This window comes from Ceratotherium simum, chromosome 11 (genome assembly GCF_057802395.1).
Source record: "Ceratotherium simum simum isolate JZ-2026a chromosome 11, ASM5780239v1, whole genome shotgun sequence".
In the NCBI taxonomy this organism is placed as follows: domain Eukaryota; kingdom Metazoa; phylum Chordata; class Mammalia; order Perissodactyla; family Rhinocerotidae; genus Ceratotherium; species Ceratotherium simum.
In genome coordinates this window covers 58900496-58918551 of record NC_141910.1, presented here as the reverse complement: position 1 = coordinate 58918551, position 18056 = coordinate 58900496, and the positions used below count along the sequence as shown (strand labels likewise).

At 41.0% G+C, this 18056-nt stretch overlaps 1 protein-coding gene across 1 annotated transcript in view; it reads right to left on the bottom strand.

Moving 5' to 3' along the window:
- Positions 1-555: 555 nt before the first annotated feature.
- The window catches only part of APOB (apolipoprotein B), a 40366-nt gene continuing 22865 nt past the window's right edge, over positions 556-18056 (bottom strand). The window contains exons 21-29 of the mRNA XM_004418608.3: positions 17389-17599; positions 16628-16803; positions 16310-16497; positions 15686-15831; positions 13527-13900; positions 5435-13006; positions 4919-5030; positions 4632-4815; positions 556-3706 (exon numbers count right to left, since the gene is read on the bottom strand). Of these exons, the coding sequence (XP_004418665.1) occupies positions 2078-3706; positions 4632-4815; positions 4919-5030; positions 5435-13006; positions 13527-13900; positions 15686-15831; positions 16310-16497; positions 16628-16803; positions 17389-17599 (10592 nt within the window). The 3' untranslated portion in view covers positions 556-2077. The remainder of the gene's footprint in view (positions 3707-4631; positions 4816-4918; positions 5031-5434; positions 13007-13526; positions 13901-15685; positions 15832-16309; positions 16498-16627; positions 16804-17388; positions 17600-18056) is intronic.

Sequence of the window (18056 nt, the reverse complement as noted above, 5' to 3'; positions counted from 1 at the left end):
CCTCCAAGGAAGGCCGGATAGATATCCTCATTTTATAGATAAGAAAACTAAGGCTCACAGAGGGCAAATAAGTTCCCAAAGCTACAAGCAAGCAAGAAATGTAGCCACTAATTGAACCCAGAGAAGTATCCTGATATTCAGGAGAAGACCAAAGAAGAGAGCAAGCAAGGTCCGAGCCCTCCCAAGGATCCCTTCTTCTTCTAAACTGTATTGAACATGATGAAGATATTCTAAGCCAGCCAGGGGCACGTCACATGAAGGATAACAGTCAGGAAGGTGGGCAGGTGGCACTGTGTGATTGATTGTTTTGAATTTATGTTTATTTTTTCCTCCTTTCAGCCCCAGATACAGATACCATCACATGAGCACATGAAACCTTGGACTCCTCCTTCCCCTCCAAATTAACCCATAATTTCAGGCCTCCTTCCAATTTGAACACTCAGTAGATTCTTGCTGCTTGTAGCTCATCAGGGAAACTCTTGTAGAGCTAAGCCTAGAACCACTCACGTGGTGTCCTGCCATCTGAGCCTAATATTCCCCCTTCTCTCACCCTTGGAACTGACCCCTCATTTACCTACTTGTTCATTCGTTCACCTATTTATCTATCCATCCATCCATCCATCTATCCATCCATCCATCCATCCATCCATCCATCCATCCATCCATCCATCCATCCATCTATTGATCCACTATCCAAGAGACTTTCCTTGCATACCAGATCCATACACTACATTTATTCCATCTCCCTAGGACTCTTCCTGCCTCCTCTGTTCCAGACAGAAGAATCTTGCTAAGGTACAAATGGGCTAATGTGTTTCCTTTATGAGGTAATGCGCATTTTAACAGTGGGCTTCACCAAGACAATGTGAAGGCTTTATGAAAGAATGGTGGAGGTTGAAGGTGTTTTGGATAAAAAGGGTCTTTTCCAAACAGACCTCAGGCAGGATTTGGGAGGAGGGGGTAATCTCCAATTTCCTATACCCTGAAGGTCACATCCTTCCTTTGTTCGTCAATGCCATTGAAAGGAAAGTTATAGCTAACCTTCCCAATGATATTAGTGACAACCGTGATGCACAGGTTCTTTGCAGCCTTCCCTTCTGGAGCTCAGCTTGGATGCTCTGACTGGATGTTTCCCATGTTTAAAATCACAGTTTGAGGTGAGTGGATGCGGCGGAGGAAATACTTGGGTTTTCATTACACTTGGGATTGTTAGATATGAAATTTGGAAAAATAAGGAAATTCAAGAGTATAAATGTATGCCCAGTCCCGGAAATGTTAGGAATCCATGTCCCCATGCCTTCTCTCTGACCCTTACTCCCTTGCCTTGAATGGATCCCGACTGAGCTGCAGGAAGACTTCTGGAGTCCCTACTGCCATGAAGCCCTTGGAGCTAGGACTTGCTGGCCATCCCTTCTCCACTTCTAGCAGGCTGGGTGAAATAAAGGGCCTGTTGGTTTATCTCAGAGCCCAATAGAGAGACTTGTCTGGCAAGGTAGACTGGTTAGTGAGGAAGATTGTGTGGCACATGAAGACAAATGAGGCGCTCAGGATCAAATTATGCCTTTGTGAATGGTTTTTCCTTCCCACTTGGCAAATATAATCCCTCAGATTAGTTACCTTTTTTTAGGTGGCAAAATATTTCCCTCCTCAATTTCTCCTTTTCCCCCTTTACTTTATCACTCAAAATACAGTGTGTTCTTCTAGAGGTTTTGAAATGTCAGATGCTGGAATCGTGTTCAATTTGTAATCTTTCAATAGGAATGGGCCACATTGAGTGGTATGATATACAATAAAGAATTCGTTTATTTGTTCTCCCTCCCCCCAGTTTAGCAAAATAACTCAGACCCCGATTTTCCTTAACTTGCAAAAAAATGTTTCCCAGAGTTCAGAGACCTTCAGAAATCTGAAGCCAGCTTCAATGCAGGTCCAGTTCATAGGTGCTTCTGCAAGTAGGCAGTTGCCTGCTACAGAGCTGGCTTAGGGTATGGTTATATCAACACATACAGTTTGAATATTTTCCCTACTATGTAAAAGTTCAATTGGAGCAGAAGAATAAGTGAGAACTGCTTTAAAAAAATTAGGTGATAATAAATTCTCCTGGAGCAATCTTTATGTAAGGGCTCATGTCATTGACTGTGGCCGATTGCAGCTTTTTCAGTAACTCAGTGACATATTTTAGAAACATGTGGTATGTTTGAATGGACAGGTCAATCAATCTTTTGGTCTCAGCCATGAATTTTTCATAGTAATCAGAGAGTTGGTCTGAAAAATCCTGTAGCTTATATCTGAACTGCTGGTGGTAATCAGAAATGATTTCCTTCATTGTAGCAGCCCAGCTTTTAATTATTTCCTGAGCACTGGCAGAAAGCTCTGCAATCTTCTCTTTCCCTTTTCCATCTGCATCAGCAAGGATGCTCAGATATTCCTGGATGTCTTTCTGCATAAATTCCTCAACTTGACCTGGGAGTCGGGAAGCAAAGCCAGCAGCACTGACAGTGTATTTGGAATGGAAGTCCTTAAGAACATCTACTAGGTTCTTGATCAGCTTGATTATCTTTTCTTCAAGTTCATAATATCTCACTGTCCAGCCAACCATACTTGGATCAAAATATTTTTTGCGAAGAGCATTTACATACTGGTGGAATTCCTGTAACTCTTGAGAAGCTTCCTGAAGTTTATTTTGAACAAGTTCATTAAACTTACCAAAGTTAAGGTATAGGTTTTCTTTCAGGTATCCAAAAACATATGTAATATACTTGCTGAAGACTGTGTTGATTTCGTGTTGGGTATCATTAAGGAGATTAATAAATTTCTTCTCCTTTAAATGTTCAATTTCTCCTTCTATCTCTTGGCAAACATTTTGTAAAGATTTCTGAAGATCACTTAGCATCTCTGTAATCTTGAAAGACTGGAGATACTTCAATGCCTTTGGGACCCATTGTGATAAAGATTTCAATAGTTTCCCATACTCCAAGATTACATCTGTTAGTTTATGGCTCTTTGAATCAAAAGGAAATTTAATCTCTAGGTCCTTAATTAATTCAGATTTCTCCATCAGGTTTTGGAAATAGGAAAACAGTATTTCTAACCCATTATGAATTTTTGAATGTACCTGGGACAGTACCTTCCCTACTTCCCTCACGAGCATATCGCAGAGTTCATCTGTAGTGTATGTCTTGGCTCCTCCTGGGAGCTGAAATCTACTGAGCTTTAGGTAATCAATGAATGAGTCAATCAGACGCTTGAATATCACACAGTATTCACGAGTAACTCCTATTAATTTGTCAAATACCTTATTCTGGAGTCTCTGGAAATCGCCTTGGCCTTCCTGAGCCAATAGTTCCTGGTACAGACTCTGGGCCTTGTCCTTCCACTGCTGGTAGGTTCTATTGGTGTCTCTAGCCATCCTCTGGAGGTTCATCTCCACCTCATCAATCTGCCTCATGGCCCCTTCATAGGCCTGCTCAGCATTGTTCTCCAGACTTCTTCTCAGTTTTAAAGAAGCATCTCTCAGATTGAGTCCTGTGTGCTCCTGGTGGTACTTGTTGACATAGTCATAAAGGGCCCCCATGGCCTTGGGCACATTGTCTTTCAGAGAGTTTAGCAGTTCGGACACTGCCTCTTCTTCCCAGTTAACTTTGATCTCATAAAATTTCTGGTACCTCAACTCAGTTTTGAGTAAGTTGAGTTTTTTATCTGGAAAGGACTAAAACCAACAAAAAAAAGGATGAAAAGAACATGTTTTCAATTTGCCTGATTATATAATATACTACACTGAAACTTCATTAACAGTTAAAAATAAGATCAGAGGATCTTTCATATTCTGAAGGGGATTTATCTTTCAATGTCAGTCCATGTGTTTGTCTTATGGCTAAACAAGTCCACTGTTGTTAGTTCCTCTTCATCATGTGCCCCAGAAAGGATAAAAAACATTCATGGCATTTACACGGTAACACTTAACATTAAGACCTTCCTAGGACTGAAGATGGAAAAAGAAGGCAGAGGAGGAGGAGAAAGGAGAGAAAGAGACTAGAAAAGACCATTTCAGAGAAAGGAGAAGCAGCAAAAAAGGAAAATGTTCAGAGCAATCTAGCAGAGACCTAAAATACCAATACCATGAACCATTCATTCTCCAAGCCTGTGACAAACTTTAGTAATAGAACCTGATTATTTCTTCTCCTCTACTAAATCTAATGGCATCTTTAATTTGACCCTGGAAGAGCTGGTAAAGTACATGAGAGGAATTTGGCATATTACACCTAATAATTCTACTGTGGGGAAGAATTTTGAAGCCTCAAATACTCCAGAAGCCACTGTCCGATAATGTACTCAGCATATGGCAGAGTTTGCTCACGATTTAGGTGATGAAGGCATAACCCTCATCTTTCTAGATTTGCCCAAAAATAGTAAAATAATAGTGGTAATATGACATCATATGTGCATCTAATAAAATCAATACAAGACTCATTATAATACTTTCTGGAGAACAGTTCCTCAGAGAAAAAGTTCAACTTGCTGATTGCTTGTGTTTCACCTAGTTTGGGAAAGCCCTGAGAGAATATTGAATTAAATTTATCTGCCCAAATTCTCTACTTGCTTGTGGAGTGGGTAGCTCATTAGATGGGACTCACCTGAGGGCGGTAGTAGAAGTTCCACCTGAAGGTACCATCATCCTTTTCCAAGTGCATGGCCACAGTGCCTATGGCTCGAGAGGCTGCCGAGGAGGAGAGGCTATTCTGACTTGATTGGTAGCACAGATGGACATCAGTGAGTGTTGGGCTGGTGATGCTAAGGCGAACCTCTTCCTTCCAGTCCCTGAAAGCGGAAAGCAGGTGAGCCATCATGAAAGGGGTACAGAGATGGCAAAAATCACAATGATTTGAAAAGGGATGATGAAGTTTCAATAAAAGTTCCATACTGAAGTCCTTGACGTTTGCTGTCTTTATATTCTGCACTGAAGTCTCGGTGTGCAAATGTTCCATTAGTTTCACAGACTAACATGCCATCTTCAATTTTGTGTGTTCTCACAACTGCATAGGAGAGATTTTACATTTCATTAGATTAATAACTGTAGGACATAGACATTTTCATTGTGAAAATCAGGAGAATTATATCTTATCTAAATGCCTTAGCTATATGTTTGAAACCTGCAGTCTACATTTTTTAAAATAAATAGTTAGAGGGAGACATTATTCGTCCTAAAATCATTACAGAAAAATCTATTTTCTTGGAACCTATTCCTCTTAAACGTCAGTAGGTTTTTCTACAGGGTAGTTCTACATGTGGGGTATATATGTATCTCCTTTCCTCTTCTTTTAAATTTTGCTATAGAGAGTAATTGTAGTTCTAGTCATTTCTAAATACATAATTATTTATTCACAACTCTCACTGAAAACATATAGCACCTAGCAGAGGAGTCAGAACATTTCCTTACCATCTAGGTCATATTCCAGAAACTGTATGGTTGAGCTGCACGTGGAATTCAGGAATGTTTCAATTCGATCTTCTTTGTTTTTCAAACCAGCACTCCAAGTGGCATTATACAGGGGAGAGGCCACCCCAAAATGTGCAGTCAGTGCTCCAAAGGAAGGAATGGAAATTTCAGCAGGTACAGAGAACTTAATGGAAGGAATCTCAATAATCTGCTCAGGCATAGTGATTGTCGGCAACTCAAAGTCTGCAATCTTGCTGGCCACTTCATTTAGATCCAAAACTGTACTGCCAACTGAAATATTTTTTGGAAGGGTGTACTGGGACACGGTTAACTGAGATTCAGGCACAGTTATCTCAAAAAAGGGAACTGGGGCATCTTTTGGTCCAGAATATTTTGTTAACACATCAACTTTGGGGAATTGCACTTTGGGTAGTGTTGGTATGTTGAGTGCAAATGGTGAAGTACTTAGCTTCTTGTAGATTTTTATTTCACTGAAGTCAAGCGTGTAGGATGGAACCTGGAGATCTGTAAATGGGACTTGGAACGTAGGTGTGACAAAAACTGAATTTAGATTATTTAGTTTCAGGCCAGGAATAATGAATTTATCAACCAATTCTTGCACAGGGACAGAGAAAGAATAGTTATTGGGGTTTTTGGAGTACACAAGAGCAGTTGAGGCACGAATATACTGTTTCCTATCAGTGCTGGTGGTTACATCCAGCTTCAGGAGGTCCCATAAGCTCTTTTCATAAACTGGTAAGACAATATCTTTGAAGAACCCTAGGTACCCTTCTAGGGAACCTGTGATATCAAGGCGTGCCTCTTCTTGGTCATTGGAAAGCTGTACATTGTTCTGGAGAGACCCAGAATGAACCTGGACCTCACTTTTCCACCTCACCTTCTGGTGCTCGGTGTTAGCATTGAGGGACACCTCGTGGCCAAGGTAATTGATATCAAGGAGGGAACTGGGCTGACTTGCATTGACCTGAACAAGGGCTGACATTTTCCATGGGGAGAGTTCCAGGGTGGCTTTGTTTGTATGTGCTCCAGATGTTAAAAAGAGGCCCTCTAGCTGTAAGCGGTTTTTTGTATTGTGTTCCCAGATGGCATATATGCGTTGCACAGTGGCTTCTCCAGCAAAATTTTCTTCTACTTCAAGGCTCCAGATATCATCAACTTTGGAAGCCCCTTGCAGCTTCACTGAAGACCGAGTACTCTTGGAATTCAAATAAGTGCTGGCCTCACTGGCAATAGTTCCTGAATATTCCCGTGAAAGGACCAAACCCTTGATATCTCCTTTGGTGGATGACTCAATGGAAAAGTAAGAGGTGAGGCTTTCTAATCTAAACTTGTGGTCAACTGCTCCTGTAGCAGTAGAGGACAGCTTGGGGGAATTGAAATCATACTGTAATTCAATGGATGAAGACACAGTAGGTTTTGATTTGGTATTTCCATTAAGTTCTTGCTTGAAATTCATTCTCAAAATTGGAATTTGGACTTTTGCAGTTGTCATCACTGATGCTTCCATGTTTTTCTTGGTTATGCTAATGGTACTGTCATGATTGCCTTCCACGAATTTGTTACTCAGAGACAAAGCTGTGGCCAACTTCAATCCTCTTTTCCTTGTCAATCTTGAGGTGCCCTCAAATTTGTACTGCAGTGCATCAATGACAGAAGAAGAAGAAGTAAGGAAATGAGCAACAATATCTGATTGGTTATAAAGTCCAGCATTGGTATTTAGTGTGATCACACTTGATTTAAAGGAAAAATCATAGGTAATATTGCCCATGGCTGGAATTAAAATATTGTTTGGGGTACTCAATACCTTGAAATCTGGAAGAGAAAGCTTGAGAAGATTCCCAGGGACATGAAGGCCTGGCAGCTCTAGCAATGGCAGGACTAACTTATACGAGGGTACATAGAAGCCAGAACCCGGGATGGTGAAGTTGGGGGTGCTGATCTCTTGTGGAATCTCATAGCTGAATGTTGACATCTCCACTGTAAATGGAGACACTTCAATGTTGACGACTGGAATAGTGTATCCAGGAATTTGAAAAGACCTGGCTTGCTTGTTGAGGGATTTTTCAACTTTGTCCTTATCAAACTTAATTTTTGCTTGATCATAGGATTTGGTAAAAACATCTAATGCCTTGTCTCGGACTTTCTCAAAATGCCTGTTGAAGGAATTGATGTTCTGATTGATAAACACACAAAACACATCCAAAGGGTGTGGGACGGAATACTTGTCTTTGTTTTTCTTATACTGAGCCTTTACACTTAAATCAAATGACTGCTTTGTTGTTTTCAAGAATTTTTTCAAGCCTGTTTTTTCCCATAAGGAGAAATCTTTCACCTGGGGAGTTGTGAGTGTTGTGTAAGGTAGAGTCATCTCAGGAATTGTTAAAGGACTGCTTAAGAAATCCAGGTTGGCTTCTCCATTTATTCCTATGTGGGCCTCGATGCTCTTCTCATTGTTTCCAGCAGAGAAATTTTGATGGTACTTATACTGATTGAATCTGGCACTTGCTTGCCAACTTGCTTGCTGGGCATGAGGACTCAGGAACAGTGCATAATTATTCAGGAAGTCTATCTTCCCTGTCAATATCAATGGAAAACTAACTTTCAAATTCCCTTCATTGTTTGTGGTTGCAGTAATCTCAAATGGCTGTGCTGAAAAGAAAAGAGAATTTTTCAAAGTTCCAATAACTTTTCCATTTAAATGAGCATCATGGTGGCCACTTAGCTCTGCCTTCCTTTCTTCCAGCAGTGCTACGCCTTTAGCAGAGAGAACACTGCGGCCCACGTGCTGGGATTCAACTTGTGACTGGATTTCAAATTTAGAAAAGTTGAAGAAGCCAGAGTCATAAACCAAATTTTGGTTTACTCTTAGGTGTTTGCTATTGATCTTATTAGACAATCTAAAGGAAGTGATGGGTCCTTCCACAGTGAAGCTGATTTGTGATTCATGAGTTCCCTCATCTGAGGATTGGGGGCAGGCCCATTTCCATGACCCTATTCCAGAAGAAGTCCATGCTATGTGTCTAGCTTCCAACAGTGTCTTGATTTCGTTGCGCAGATCAGCCTGACTGGAGAAGTCCAGTTCGGGGACGTTCAATTTGTGGAAGTACTTTGTGTTGCTGTCCAGCGTAAGCTGATTGTTTACCTTGACGAGCACATCATTACTAAGCTCCAGTGTATTTTTTTCTGTGTGTAAACTTGCCACTGTCTTTGATTTTCCCTCAATCTCATTTCCAATAAATTGCACTTCACCCTCATGCTCTGTTTTCAGGTACTTGCTGGAAAACCTCATGGATTCCTTCAGAACAAGTGGATTAATCTTAGGGCCTAAAAGTTGTGCCTTTGCTTGAAAATCAAAATTAAGAACTTCTAATTTGGACTCTCCTTTGGCAGTGATGGAAGCCGCCATCTCTGCCTCGTTCCCTGAAGAGGTTACATTCTGAATGTCAGCGTTTGTGTCTAATGTGAAAAGAGGAGACTGGATTTTCAAAGTGCTAGACAGCTTGCCAAAAGTAGGTACTTCAATTGCGTGTGAGATGTGAGGAAGCTGGAATTCTGGTATATGAAGGTCAGAAACTTGAACATGGTTAAGGTCGAGAGTCGGGATTACGAATTCTGGAACTGTGATTTCTGGTAAATGGAAGTCTGGCAGAGTGATTCCGGCAAGAATGGTGTCCACTCCCTTCAGATCCCTCAGGTACTCTTCCGGAAATGGCCATTGCAGCTCACTGTTCAGCATTTGGTCAATGGTTCTGATGATCTTTGCTTTTATTTCTACCAAGTCAATTGTAAAGGAAGGAACGTGGAAGGTGTAGAGGACGGTGAATTCTGGTGTGGAAAACCTGGATGGGATTTTTATATCTTTCAACTTTTTGAAGTTTATCTGAACTGATGGCATCTTCAAATCTGTCAGGGGGACTATGAAGTCAGGAGTCTGAAATGTAGCTTCCTGAAGAGCACGGAGACTGACTTCAAAGGCAGGCATGGTCCCGAATGGGGTCCGGATTCCAGGAACAGTGAACCCTCGTTGTACAAATGTTTTCAGGTTTTTAGCACAGTCTTGGATAGAATACTGTTGTGCAAAGTCAGTAAGGTTCTTAGCAGCAAGACTCCACCAATCAGAAATGTAAGTGACAAGTGTGTTGTAAACCTGGCCTACCAGGGACAGGTATCGCTGAACTTCCTGCTGAACGTCCATCTGATAAATTTGGTCTCGTATATCTTCTAGGGTCTCTTTGAATTTGGTTTTCATGTCAACTAAAGATGTTGAACTTAAGGCCTCCCGCAAACAATCGAGGAATATGGTTATTTTGGTGTTCTTTACGTTTTCCAGTTGAACTGAGGCCACAGCCTGGATGTCCTCTATAAATAGTTTCAGTGCTTTAGCTTTCTTTGGAAGTTCCAGAGCCTCGATTTCACCATTGATTCTCTGAGTCACCTCACGGATTTTATCATTGGTTTCATTGACAAACTGGTGGTAATCAAATGACCTTAATTTCTTTAACAACATGTCAAGGCATCTGTTTACTTCTTCAGTGGATTTTTTAAAAGACAGTGCATTAAGCTGTTTGACAGCATCATCAATAAACCCAGCCAATTTCTCAAAGTGATCTTTTATCTCAACTTGCTGTAGGATGTTGCTTAGCTTCTGAACAGTCTCCTTCAACTTATATTTGTGGGCCAACTGTACTGATTTATCCATTAAAACCTGGATGTCTTGGTCTATTTCATACATCTTAATTAACTTATGGACCATGGCTCTAAAAGCATTGATTTTCTCAGTTACTTCAAAATCTTCAATAAGAGTTATAATACAGTATTTGACGTACTTGATAATTTCCTTTATTCTTTGAAATGGAATTGTAGTTCTCAATTGATCTAAAAGCACTCTGACATCAATAGCGTCAACCCGTTGTTTTAACTTTTCAGCAACGTGCTGGATGTCTGTATTCTGAATCTGTGTCATGAGCTGTTGCAATTTTTCCTGTATCTGGATTCTGATTTGATACTTAGTATCCACATTTTGAATCCAAGATGCAACACTACTTCCAATTTTGTTAAAATCAATCTTTTCAATAAACAAATATAGATTATGGATTGTTTTTGCTAAATTTACACGGATATGATAATATTCATCAAGAATTTTCAATTTTTCAATGATTTGATCAATAATCGTAGCAATAGCTGCTTTAAAATCATGTAAATCATAATTATCTTTAATATACTGATCAAATTGTATCACATATGTTTGTAGTTGAGATAGTTTTTCATCAAGGTTGATTTTGGCATTGTCCAATGCAATTTGTATATCATTTTCTGTAATTCTATAATTTTTTGTGAAAGCAGTTAGTTTCTCCTTGGCACTCAAAACTTGTCTCTCCCAGTTGGATGCATTTAGATAATCACTAACTTGCTGTGGGAGTCTGTCCAAGGCTGCTCTGTATTTCCTCACGAATTGATCAATATTGATGCGTTTCAATTCTCTCTGTATGGTTTCCAGTGAAGTTATAATTACTATTCGACTCGTCTCAAAATATTCTGGCAGGATTTTAGAGAATGGAAGGTTGATGGTGTGAACATCTTGGTTCTTATCATATTTTATAGAAGCAACAATAGTAAATTCTTGGGGCTGGTCAACAGCATCCCTCATCTCTAGAGCATCAATTAAATTGACGGGCTGGCTGAGTGAAAATGGCACTGTAATAGGTAAGTCTAGCATGGTGAGGTCAGCCAGGGCTCGGCCATTAAGCTCCACACCGACTTTGTCTTTAGTGTTGTAAGCATCGAAGTCCTGGCTGTATTCATTTTTGTTCAACTGGGTCTTGAGTTTCCACGTGCCTGTCTGCTCAGCCGGAGTGAGCAGGGCACTGACTTTGTGGTCAAGAGCAGTACTGATGCTAGTCTTGGACACGAGATTGTGAGTCATAGATCCTTTGTAATCATGAGAGAAAGTAAAGGCCAGAGGTTCTGCTTTCAACAGGAATTTGCTATACAACTGCCCAGCGTGTTCTCCCCAGAGAACCAGTTTCCCATTGCCATTTGTATGCGCATCGATGGTCATTGTAAATGGGGCCATTACAGAGTGGAAAACGTTGCTGAAATGCAGTGAGTCCGAATTGTAGTTTGTCCTGATGTCAATGGCTGAAGCTAGCCCAGCGATGTTTGTGCTGAGCCGGTGGCTAAACTCTGTATCCTGCACCTTAGCTACCGTGTCTGCTTTATAGCTTGCTGATAAGTCAGCATAAGAAATGGTGTAGATGTGTTTCATTTCATTATTTTGGTAGGCTCCTTTTATGTTCCCACCCACATTCAGCTTCAGGGGTTCGAGCCGTAATTTCCCATTGTTGGTCAGATCCAGAGCATTGAATTTCAAGTTATTGTTTAAAGTAGTTACAAGAGAATAGGGCTGTAGCTGTAAATTAAAATTTTGCTTATAAAACTTGTCAGAGTCATAAATATTGTCAAGTTTTGAAGAGAAGTCCAGTGATAACCCTGCGATGTTCAGATGGTTTGTGTAGTCAAGTTTCATTTCAGCGTATGAACCCATCATTTCATTTGAAAGCTTAAGTCCCTCCTGGTTGATTTTGAAGTTGAAAACGTTTTTGCTGTCGACACCCAGAATCATGGCCTGATAAGTACCACCCAATGATACCTCTGTGAGGGCAGCTTTTCCATCTAGACTGAATTTTGCACTGTGTTCCCTAAAGCGGCCGTTCGTTGTTAATTTCATAGATGCCCCAGAGAGGCCAAGTGCCGCATTCAGCTCATTCTCCAGCACCAGGGGACTATACTTCAAGTTGGTTGTTGCACTGGTAGACATTCCATCTTGGGCAATCCTTAGTGTCGCCTTGTGAGCACCACTATTAATTTTGTCAGTGCCCAAGATGTCAACATTTAATTCAAGTCCTTGGGAGTTTAGTGACCCAGAAAGCAGGGTGAAGAACCTCAATGACTTGTAATCAGCCTGATACTCAGAACGTAGCAGTGCATTTTGCTTAGAGAAGGTCAGATCCATCTTGTTAGAAGTGGCAAAGTTCTCATACTTCCCATTGGTGTCAGATTTCAGAGTCAGCTCATAGTTCTCGTATTTCAGGGAAGCAGTATTTTTAATGATGCCTTGGAGATCTGAGGTGGAGGTGAGGGAGAAGGTTCCATCTTCATATCTTCCTGTTATCTGGTTGGTGCCCTGGACGTATGAGGAGTTAAACCTCAGGTTGGACTCTCCGTTTAGCCGGCCAGTGGTAGGATCCCTCTGATAAGAGAGGCCATAGGCGCCTTTAGCATAGAACGAAGAGACTCTGAACTGCCCATCAATCTTGACTTCCTTGACATACAAATGCTGTCTTTTTCTGGAGTCCAAATGTACCGAAGCAGATATCTGTGGTCCCCAGGAACTAGATGCATCGAATATTAGAAAACCTTTTGAAGTTGGATTGTTTCTGATTTTTTCTACGTGACTAAATTTGATATTTGAATCCAGAAATTTGTGGTGTAAAGACCCAACACATGATAGCGTGAACGTGTTCCTGCGGTCATACGTTGTTTCTCCAGATCCTAACATAAAAATCAAAACACATTGGTTAAATTAAGTAATAAATTTTCAGAACAATTTCTATGTTGAAAGTCTTTTAATAACAAAGTCCCCTTGATCTAGGTCAGTTGTGTAACAGTCTCCTCCATCTATAAGGTGAGCATAAACTCTGATAGCAAAAGGCATTCCTCCAGGAAGCCTTCCCTGACCACCACAGACCTTGTTGGGCTCCCTTATCAAGTGCTTCCACTGTACCTTATACTTATACACTCTACCTTATCATAGGACCTCTCACATTGAATTATAACTGCTAGTTTATTTGTCTGCTTTCTCTGTTACTGCCTAGCAGAATACCTGATACATATTATATATTTAATAAATATTTTTATTGGTTTAAAGAAAGAACGAATTAATGAATAAGTTTCCAAGTAGCAAGGAAAGTATCTGTAAGAAAGCTCAAGTTTTTTCTATCCTAGAGAAGGCTATCCCATCAGAGCCTGCAGTGAATCAGCCCTGTGCACCCTCTACCAGAGCATGGCTCACCTTGCACACTGTAGGAGAGCAGGTTGACCACAGAGTCAGCCTTCATGTGGTACCGAGCCTGAAGGCTCAAGTGGTCTGTGCTGGTGTTGCCGCCAGTGTAGGAGGCGGACCAGTTGTACAAGTTGCTGTAGATATTCGTGGACAGGTCTAGAACACCCAAGAGAGGCACCTGTAGTTGATACAACTTGGGAATGGTAAAGGAGGGGACTTGGAACTTTTGAGCTGGCAGGTATAATCCCAGAGGCTTGAAGGTGAGGTCTGGTGTCTGAATTGTCTCTAACATCTTTAGATCTTTGGAGGATTTGCCACCAAAAGGCAAAGGAATCTCAATTTTCACACTGTTCTTGTTGAAGGTGTATTTGACCCGGCCATCGCTGAAATGAACAACAAAGACAATATCCCCAGGGTCAGCATCAAGAACTCAAAGTTCTCTGCCATCTGACTCTCCAAGCAATGGTGCATGTGTCCCATTCCCAAACCTGTACAGCACTTTTCCTCATGCTATTCCCTATGCCTGGAGTCCCTTTACTTGAACCTCTACCTATCAAACAGTCAAGTCCATTCAAAACTCTTCCAGGAGCCACTTCCTTATTGCTACCATCCCATCTAAGTCATAGTTCATTTCTCTAGTTCTTATAGTGACACAGTCCCTTAACACCTATCTCAAAGAGCATGTCATGATTCTACTTATATAATTAGTGCTTATTTGTTCATTTGTCAGTGTCTACATGGTGTCTTCCGGGAAGGAAGGATTACACCTTATCCAGTTTTTATCTTCTTGCTGCACCTAGTCTAGTATCTGAAACATAGGGGACATGTGATAGGTGTTTGCTAAACTGAATTGAGGCAACTTGATATGCAGAAAGAACACAGGTGTGGGAGTCAGTAATCTTGGGTCACAGTTTTACTTCCACTGATTGGTGACACTATGTTAGTGAATTCGCCTCTCTGAGTCTCAGCGATATTATCTGTGTAGTGAGGATAATAGTGCCCTTTCTGCTGACCTCATGGAGCTAGCCTTGGATATCAAACGAGAAAAAATACCTAAAAGGACTTTGCAATCTTTACAATACTAGGCACATACAATGGACTATTACGATAACTTATCAGAATAAAGTAGGATGGCAGAGTTTAAATGTAAGAAAATATAAACTGTGCATTGCATTACTCCAATAGGGACTGTCCTATTGGACAGTCCAGGATCCTGTCCAGGATCCTGATGTTCAGTAGCAGGATGCTTGATAAGGCCCCGTCCAATTCTAAGGTCCCATGGTACCATCTTTTCAGCACAGCACAGGCAAGACTACTGGTCAGAAGCATTAGTAGTGAAGGCAGAGGTTCCTGGGTCCTCTGAAGCTGACACTTTTTCCCTTATCTTCAGTAGGTTTTGTCCATATGAGTGCTTTGGCGGACTTCAGCCCTTTCACATTTATTTGGTCTAATAAACTTTGCTGCTCAGCCATAGACTATGGAAAGGCCCACGTGACACAGGCCCCTTGTTTTCCTAACCCTGAAGATAATATAGAGAACAGTCAATCTAGAAAGACTATGGTCTTTTCAGCTCATGCTCTGACTTTTTTATTTTCATGAAATAAAGCAAAGTATTACATGTATTTCTGTAAATATGGAAGTGGACCAAGCAGTTTGGAATCTGAATTTCCCACAAGGATGACACTGTATTGCTAAAGTGAAATATTCTCTCAGAATGCTGCCTTTATTCAATGCCCAATGGCTGTTCTGACCCTGTAGTGCTCAAGAGCAAGCCTGTAGTCAACAATTCGACCAGCCACTCTTGAATTCTTCACTGTCAAACAGGTATAAGTATATCCTGATCCTGAACAAAAGAGGAGTTCACTTACAGTGGGAGAACATTGAATGGATTTCAAATTCAGGTTGTAGTGAATAAAACATCTTAGGGTGAAAGTACCAGAATCCTCCAATCATTTTCTTAGTTTTTTTCTGACTGGGTTGGTGTTCACCTTCTGACCTCATGTTTAATAATACAAAAATGCAACAGTGTTTATGTTCCAGTTAATAATCTTAAAATGCTTAAATTATTTCTCTTAAAAATGTAAATAAAAAAAAAGTCTAAATCATGTGAAGTAAAATCTTCCATTTACTTTGCATGGTTCAAGAAATTTTTCTCGTTTCTGTTTTACCTTTTCAAGAAGAGATTTTCTGGGATGTTGAAGTCTGGTAATTTCATTTTCTGGAGGTACGATTCTTTTAGTCCATCGAGGTGATCTTGCAAATTCTGGGCATAAGGTAGACTCCTGGATGCCTCCTGAAGCCATGTGTTTGTTGCCTACAAAATAATAGAATTTTTCAGAGTGATGGGCATGGATGAGCCTCAAAGTACAATTAATATTAGGTGATAATCTATATTTGACAGTTCAATCATTAAGCAGGATGATGCACTGAAAATTAAAAACAAATTACAGAAAATTATGAATTTTGGTCGTCAGTTTTTAATCTCCTCCTGTATTTTATAAAAGAAATACATAACATAGTCAAACTCTGAGCCAGCGTCTGAAATCTTCCTGTGATACCTTAGGCACAGCAAACTCTTCCACTCAGTAGTATTCCTTTGGTATTTATCACATACAGCCTTGTGTAACTGGGTAACTATACACACATGAATGTTTCTCTTCTCCCCAGGAATTCCCTGGGGGTAGGAAACATGCCTTATCCATCTTTGGATACCCTCCTTCACCTAACTCAGGGTTAAGTATGTAATTAGCACTTATAACCATGTATTTATTGACTGACTGATTTGTACTTACAACTATTAATTTGGAACCCATGTGCCGGACAGTCACGTTTGTTTGAGGAACTCTGTAATCCAAGAGACTACTGGCATACATATGCAAGCTTTCAGCGTAATCAGAGAGATCCATGGGGAAATTGGAAGTCGCTTTTTTGGTGTCCACATTGGTGCCTGTGTTCCATTCAAATTCCATCTTCTCTTCATCTGAAAAGGCACATGTGAAATAGTTGCCAACGGTAGGAGGTCAGCCCGTAACCAATGGCTCTCAACACTGCGCTCGAGTACACAGTGCTCATTGCTCTTAGAAGTGCTCACATGGGGAAGAGGTACATACCATAGCGCCATGCCACCTTCTTGGAAATTGTTGAGCCATAAGCTGTAGCAGATGAGTCCATTTGGAGGAGGAGTTTTGTGGGAGACCACTGGGTGAAGATCTCACTTCTGGCTTCTGCTTGCAAGCGGGGTATGGAAATAACACCTTTGATTTTGCCTTCTTCCCTTCTGTCACAACTATTGAAGAGAAAAGCAGTTGACAGCAATGACTTTGTCCATTCCAAGGAGATATGCAGGATTAAACAGTTAGAAGTTCCATTTGTGGGATAAAAATGAGATGTGTGAATGGCTCAGAGAAATGACCGTAGAATACACTCATTAACTTCTAAAGCCAACATCAGCGCAAATTCAGGACTTCCCAGGGAGGCAAGGGGGAAAGAGAAGGTTTTTGAAAACTGTTTGAATCTTGCTTTACCATTTAATTGCTCTATAGCCTTGGCCAAATTATTTAACCCCTCTGAGCTACCATCTCCTTATCTATAAAACAAGGAAACTTACAACCACTTTGCAGTTTGTTATGAGGACGGAGGTCATTCCTTGAAAGCACCCAGCCCAGTGACTGATGAACAGTAAGTGCCCAGTGAACGGCAGGAAGATCCAACTGGACATGTGCAGAGGGTCAGAATGTTGAGGGCTCTATCTGCCCCTTGGACTGCAGGCCAGGGATGCCCCTGGTTTGGTCAGCGTTAAAGCTGAAGAGGAAGAAGGGAGAGAGACGCAAGGGACTGCAGCTCAGGTCACATCACCCTGAGCCTCCCTTACCTTACGTGGCCAGTGAGCGTGACCTCAGTGATTTTCTTGTTCTGAATGTCCAGGGTGAGCTTGTAAGACTTTCTTTCCTCAGCAGATTCATCAGTAACTTTGAGGATTGTCCCAAGGTCAACGTCAAAATCGGGAATTTGGATTTCGCTGGACAAAGTCATTCTCTGCCGGTTGTACCTGAACATCAAAGCGGCCTCAGTCTGCTTTACACCTGCGAGAGTATACAAGAGAATCAAGACGTGTATTCAGAAGCTAAGTTTAGGAAAGAAGGAGAGGAAAAGGCAGAGAATCCCCAGGTACTCAATGTGCTTCAATGAGGGCACAGTTCAGGATTTTACCTTAAATTTTTAACTTAGTGGTGCTTATACATTTGCTCAATCTGCAAATATTTATTGATTGCCTATCACATGCTCGGCACTGCTCTTGGCACTGGAGAGGCCCTGCCTCCATGGAGCTTACATTCTAGTGGGGGGTGTACAGACAATAAACAAGTAAATTATTTATGTCAGATGGTAATAAATGTTATTATAAAAGTAAAACTGGATAAGATGATAAAGGACAGACAGGAATAGAGGAGGTGCTATTTCATGTGTGGCGGTCAGAGAAGTTCTCTCTGATAAGTGGGTATGTGGGGAGAGACCTGAATGAAGAGAGGGGCTGAGCCATGC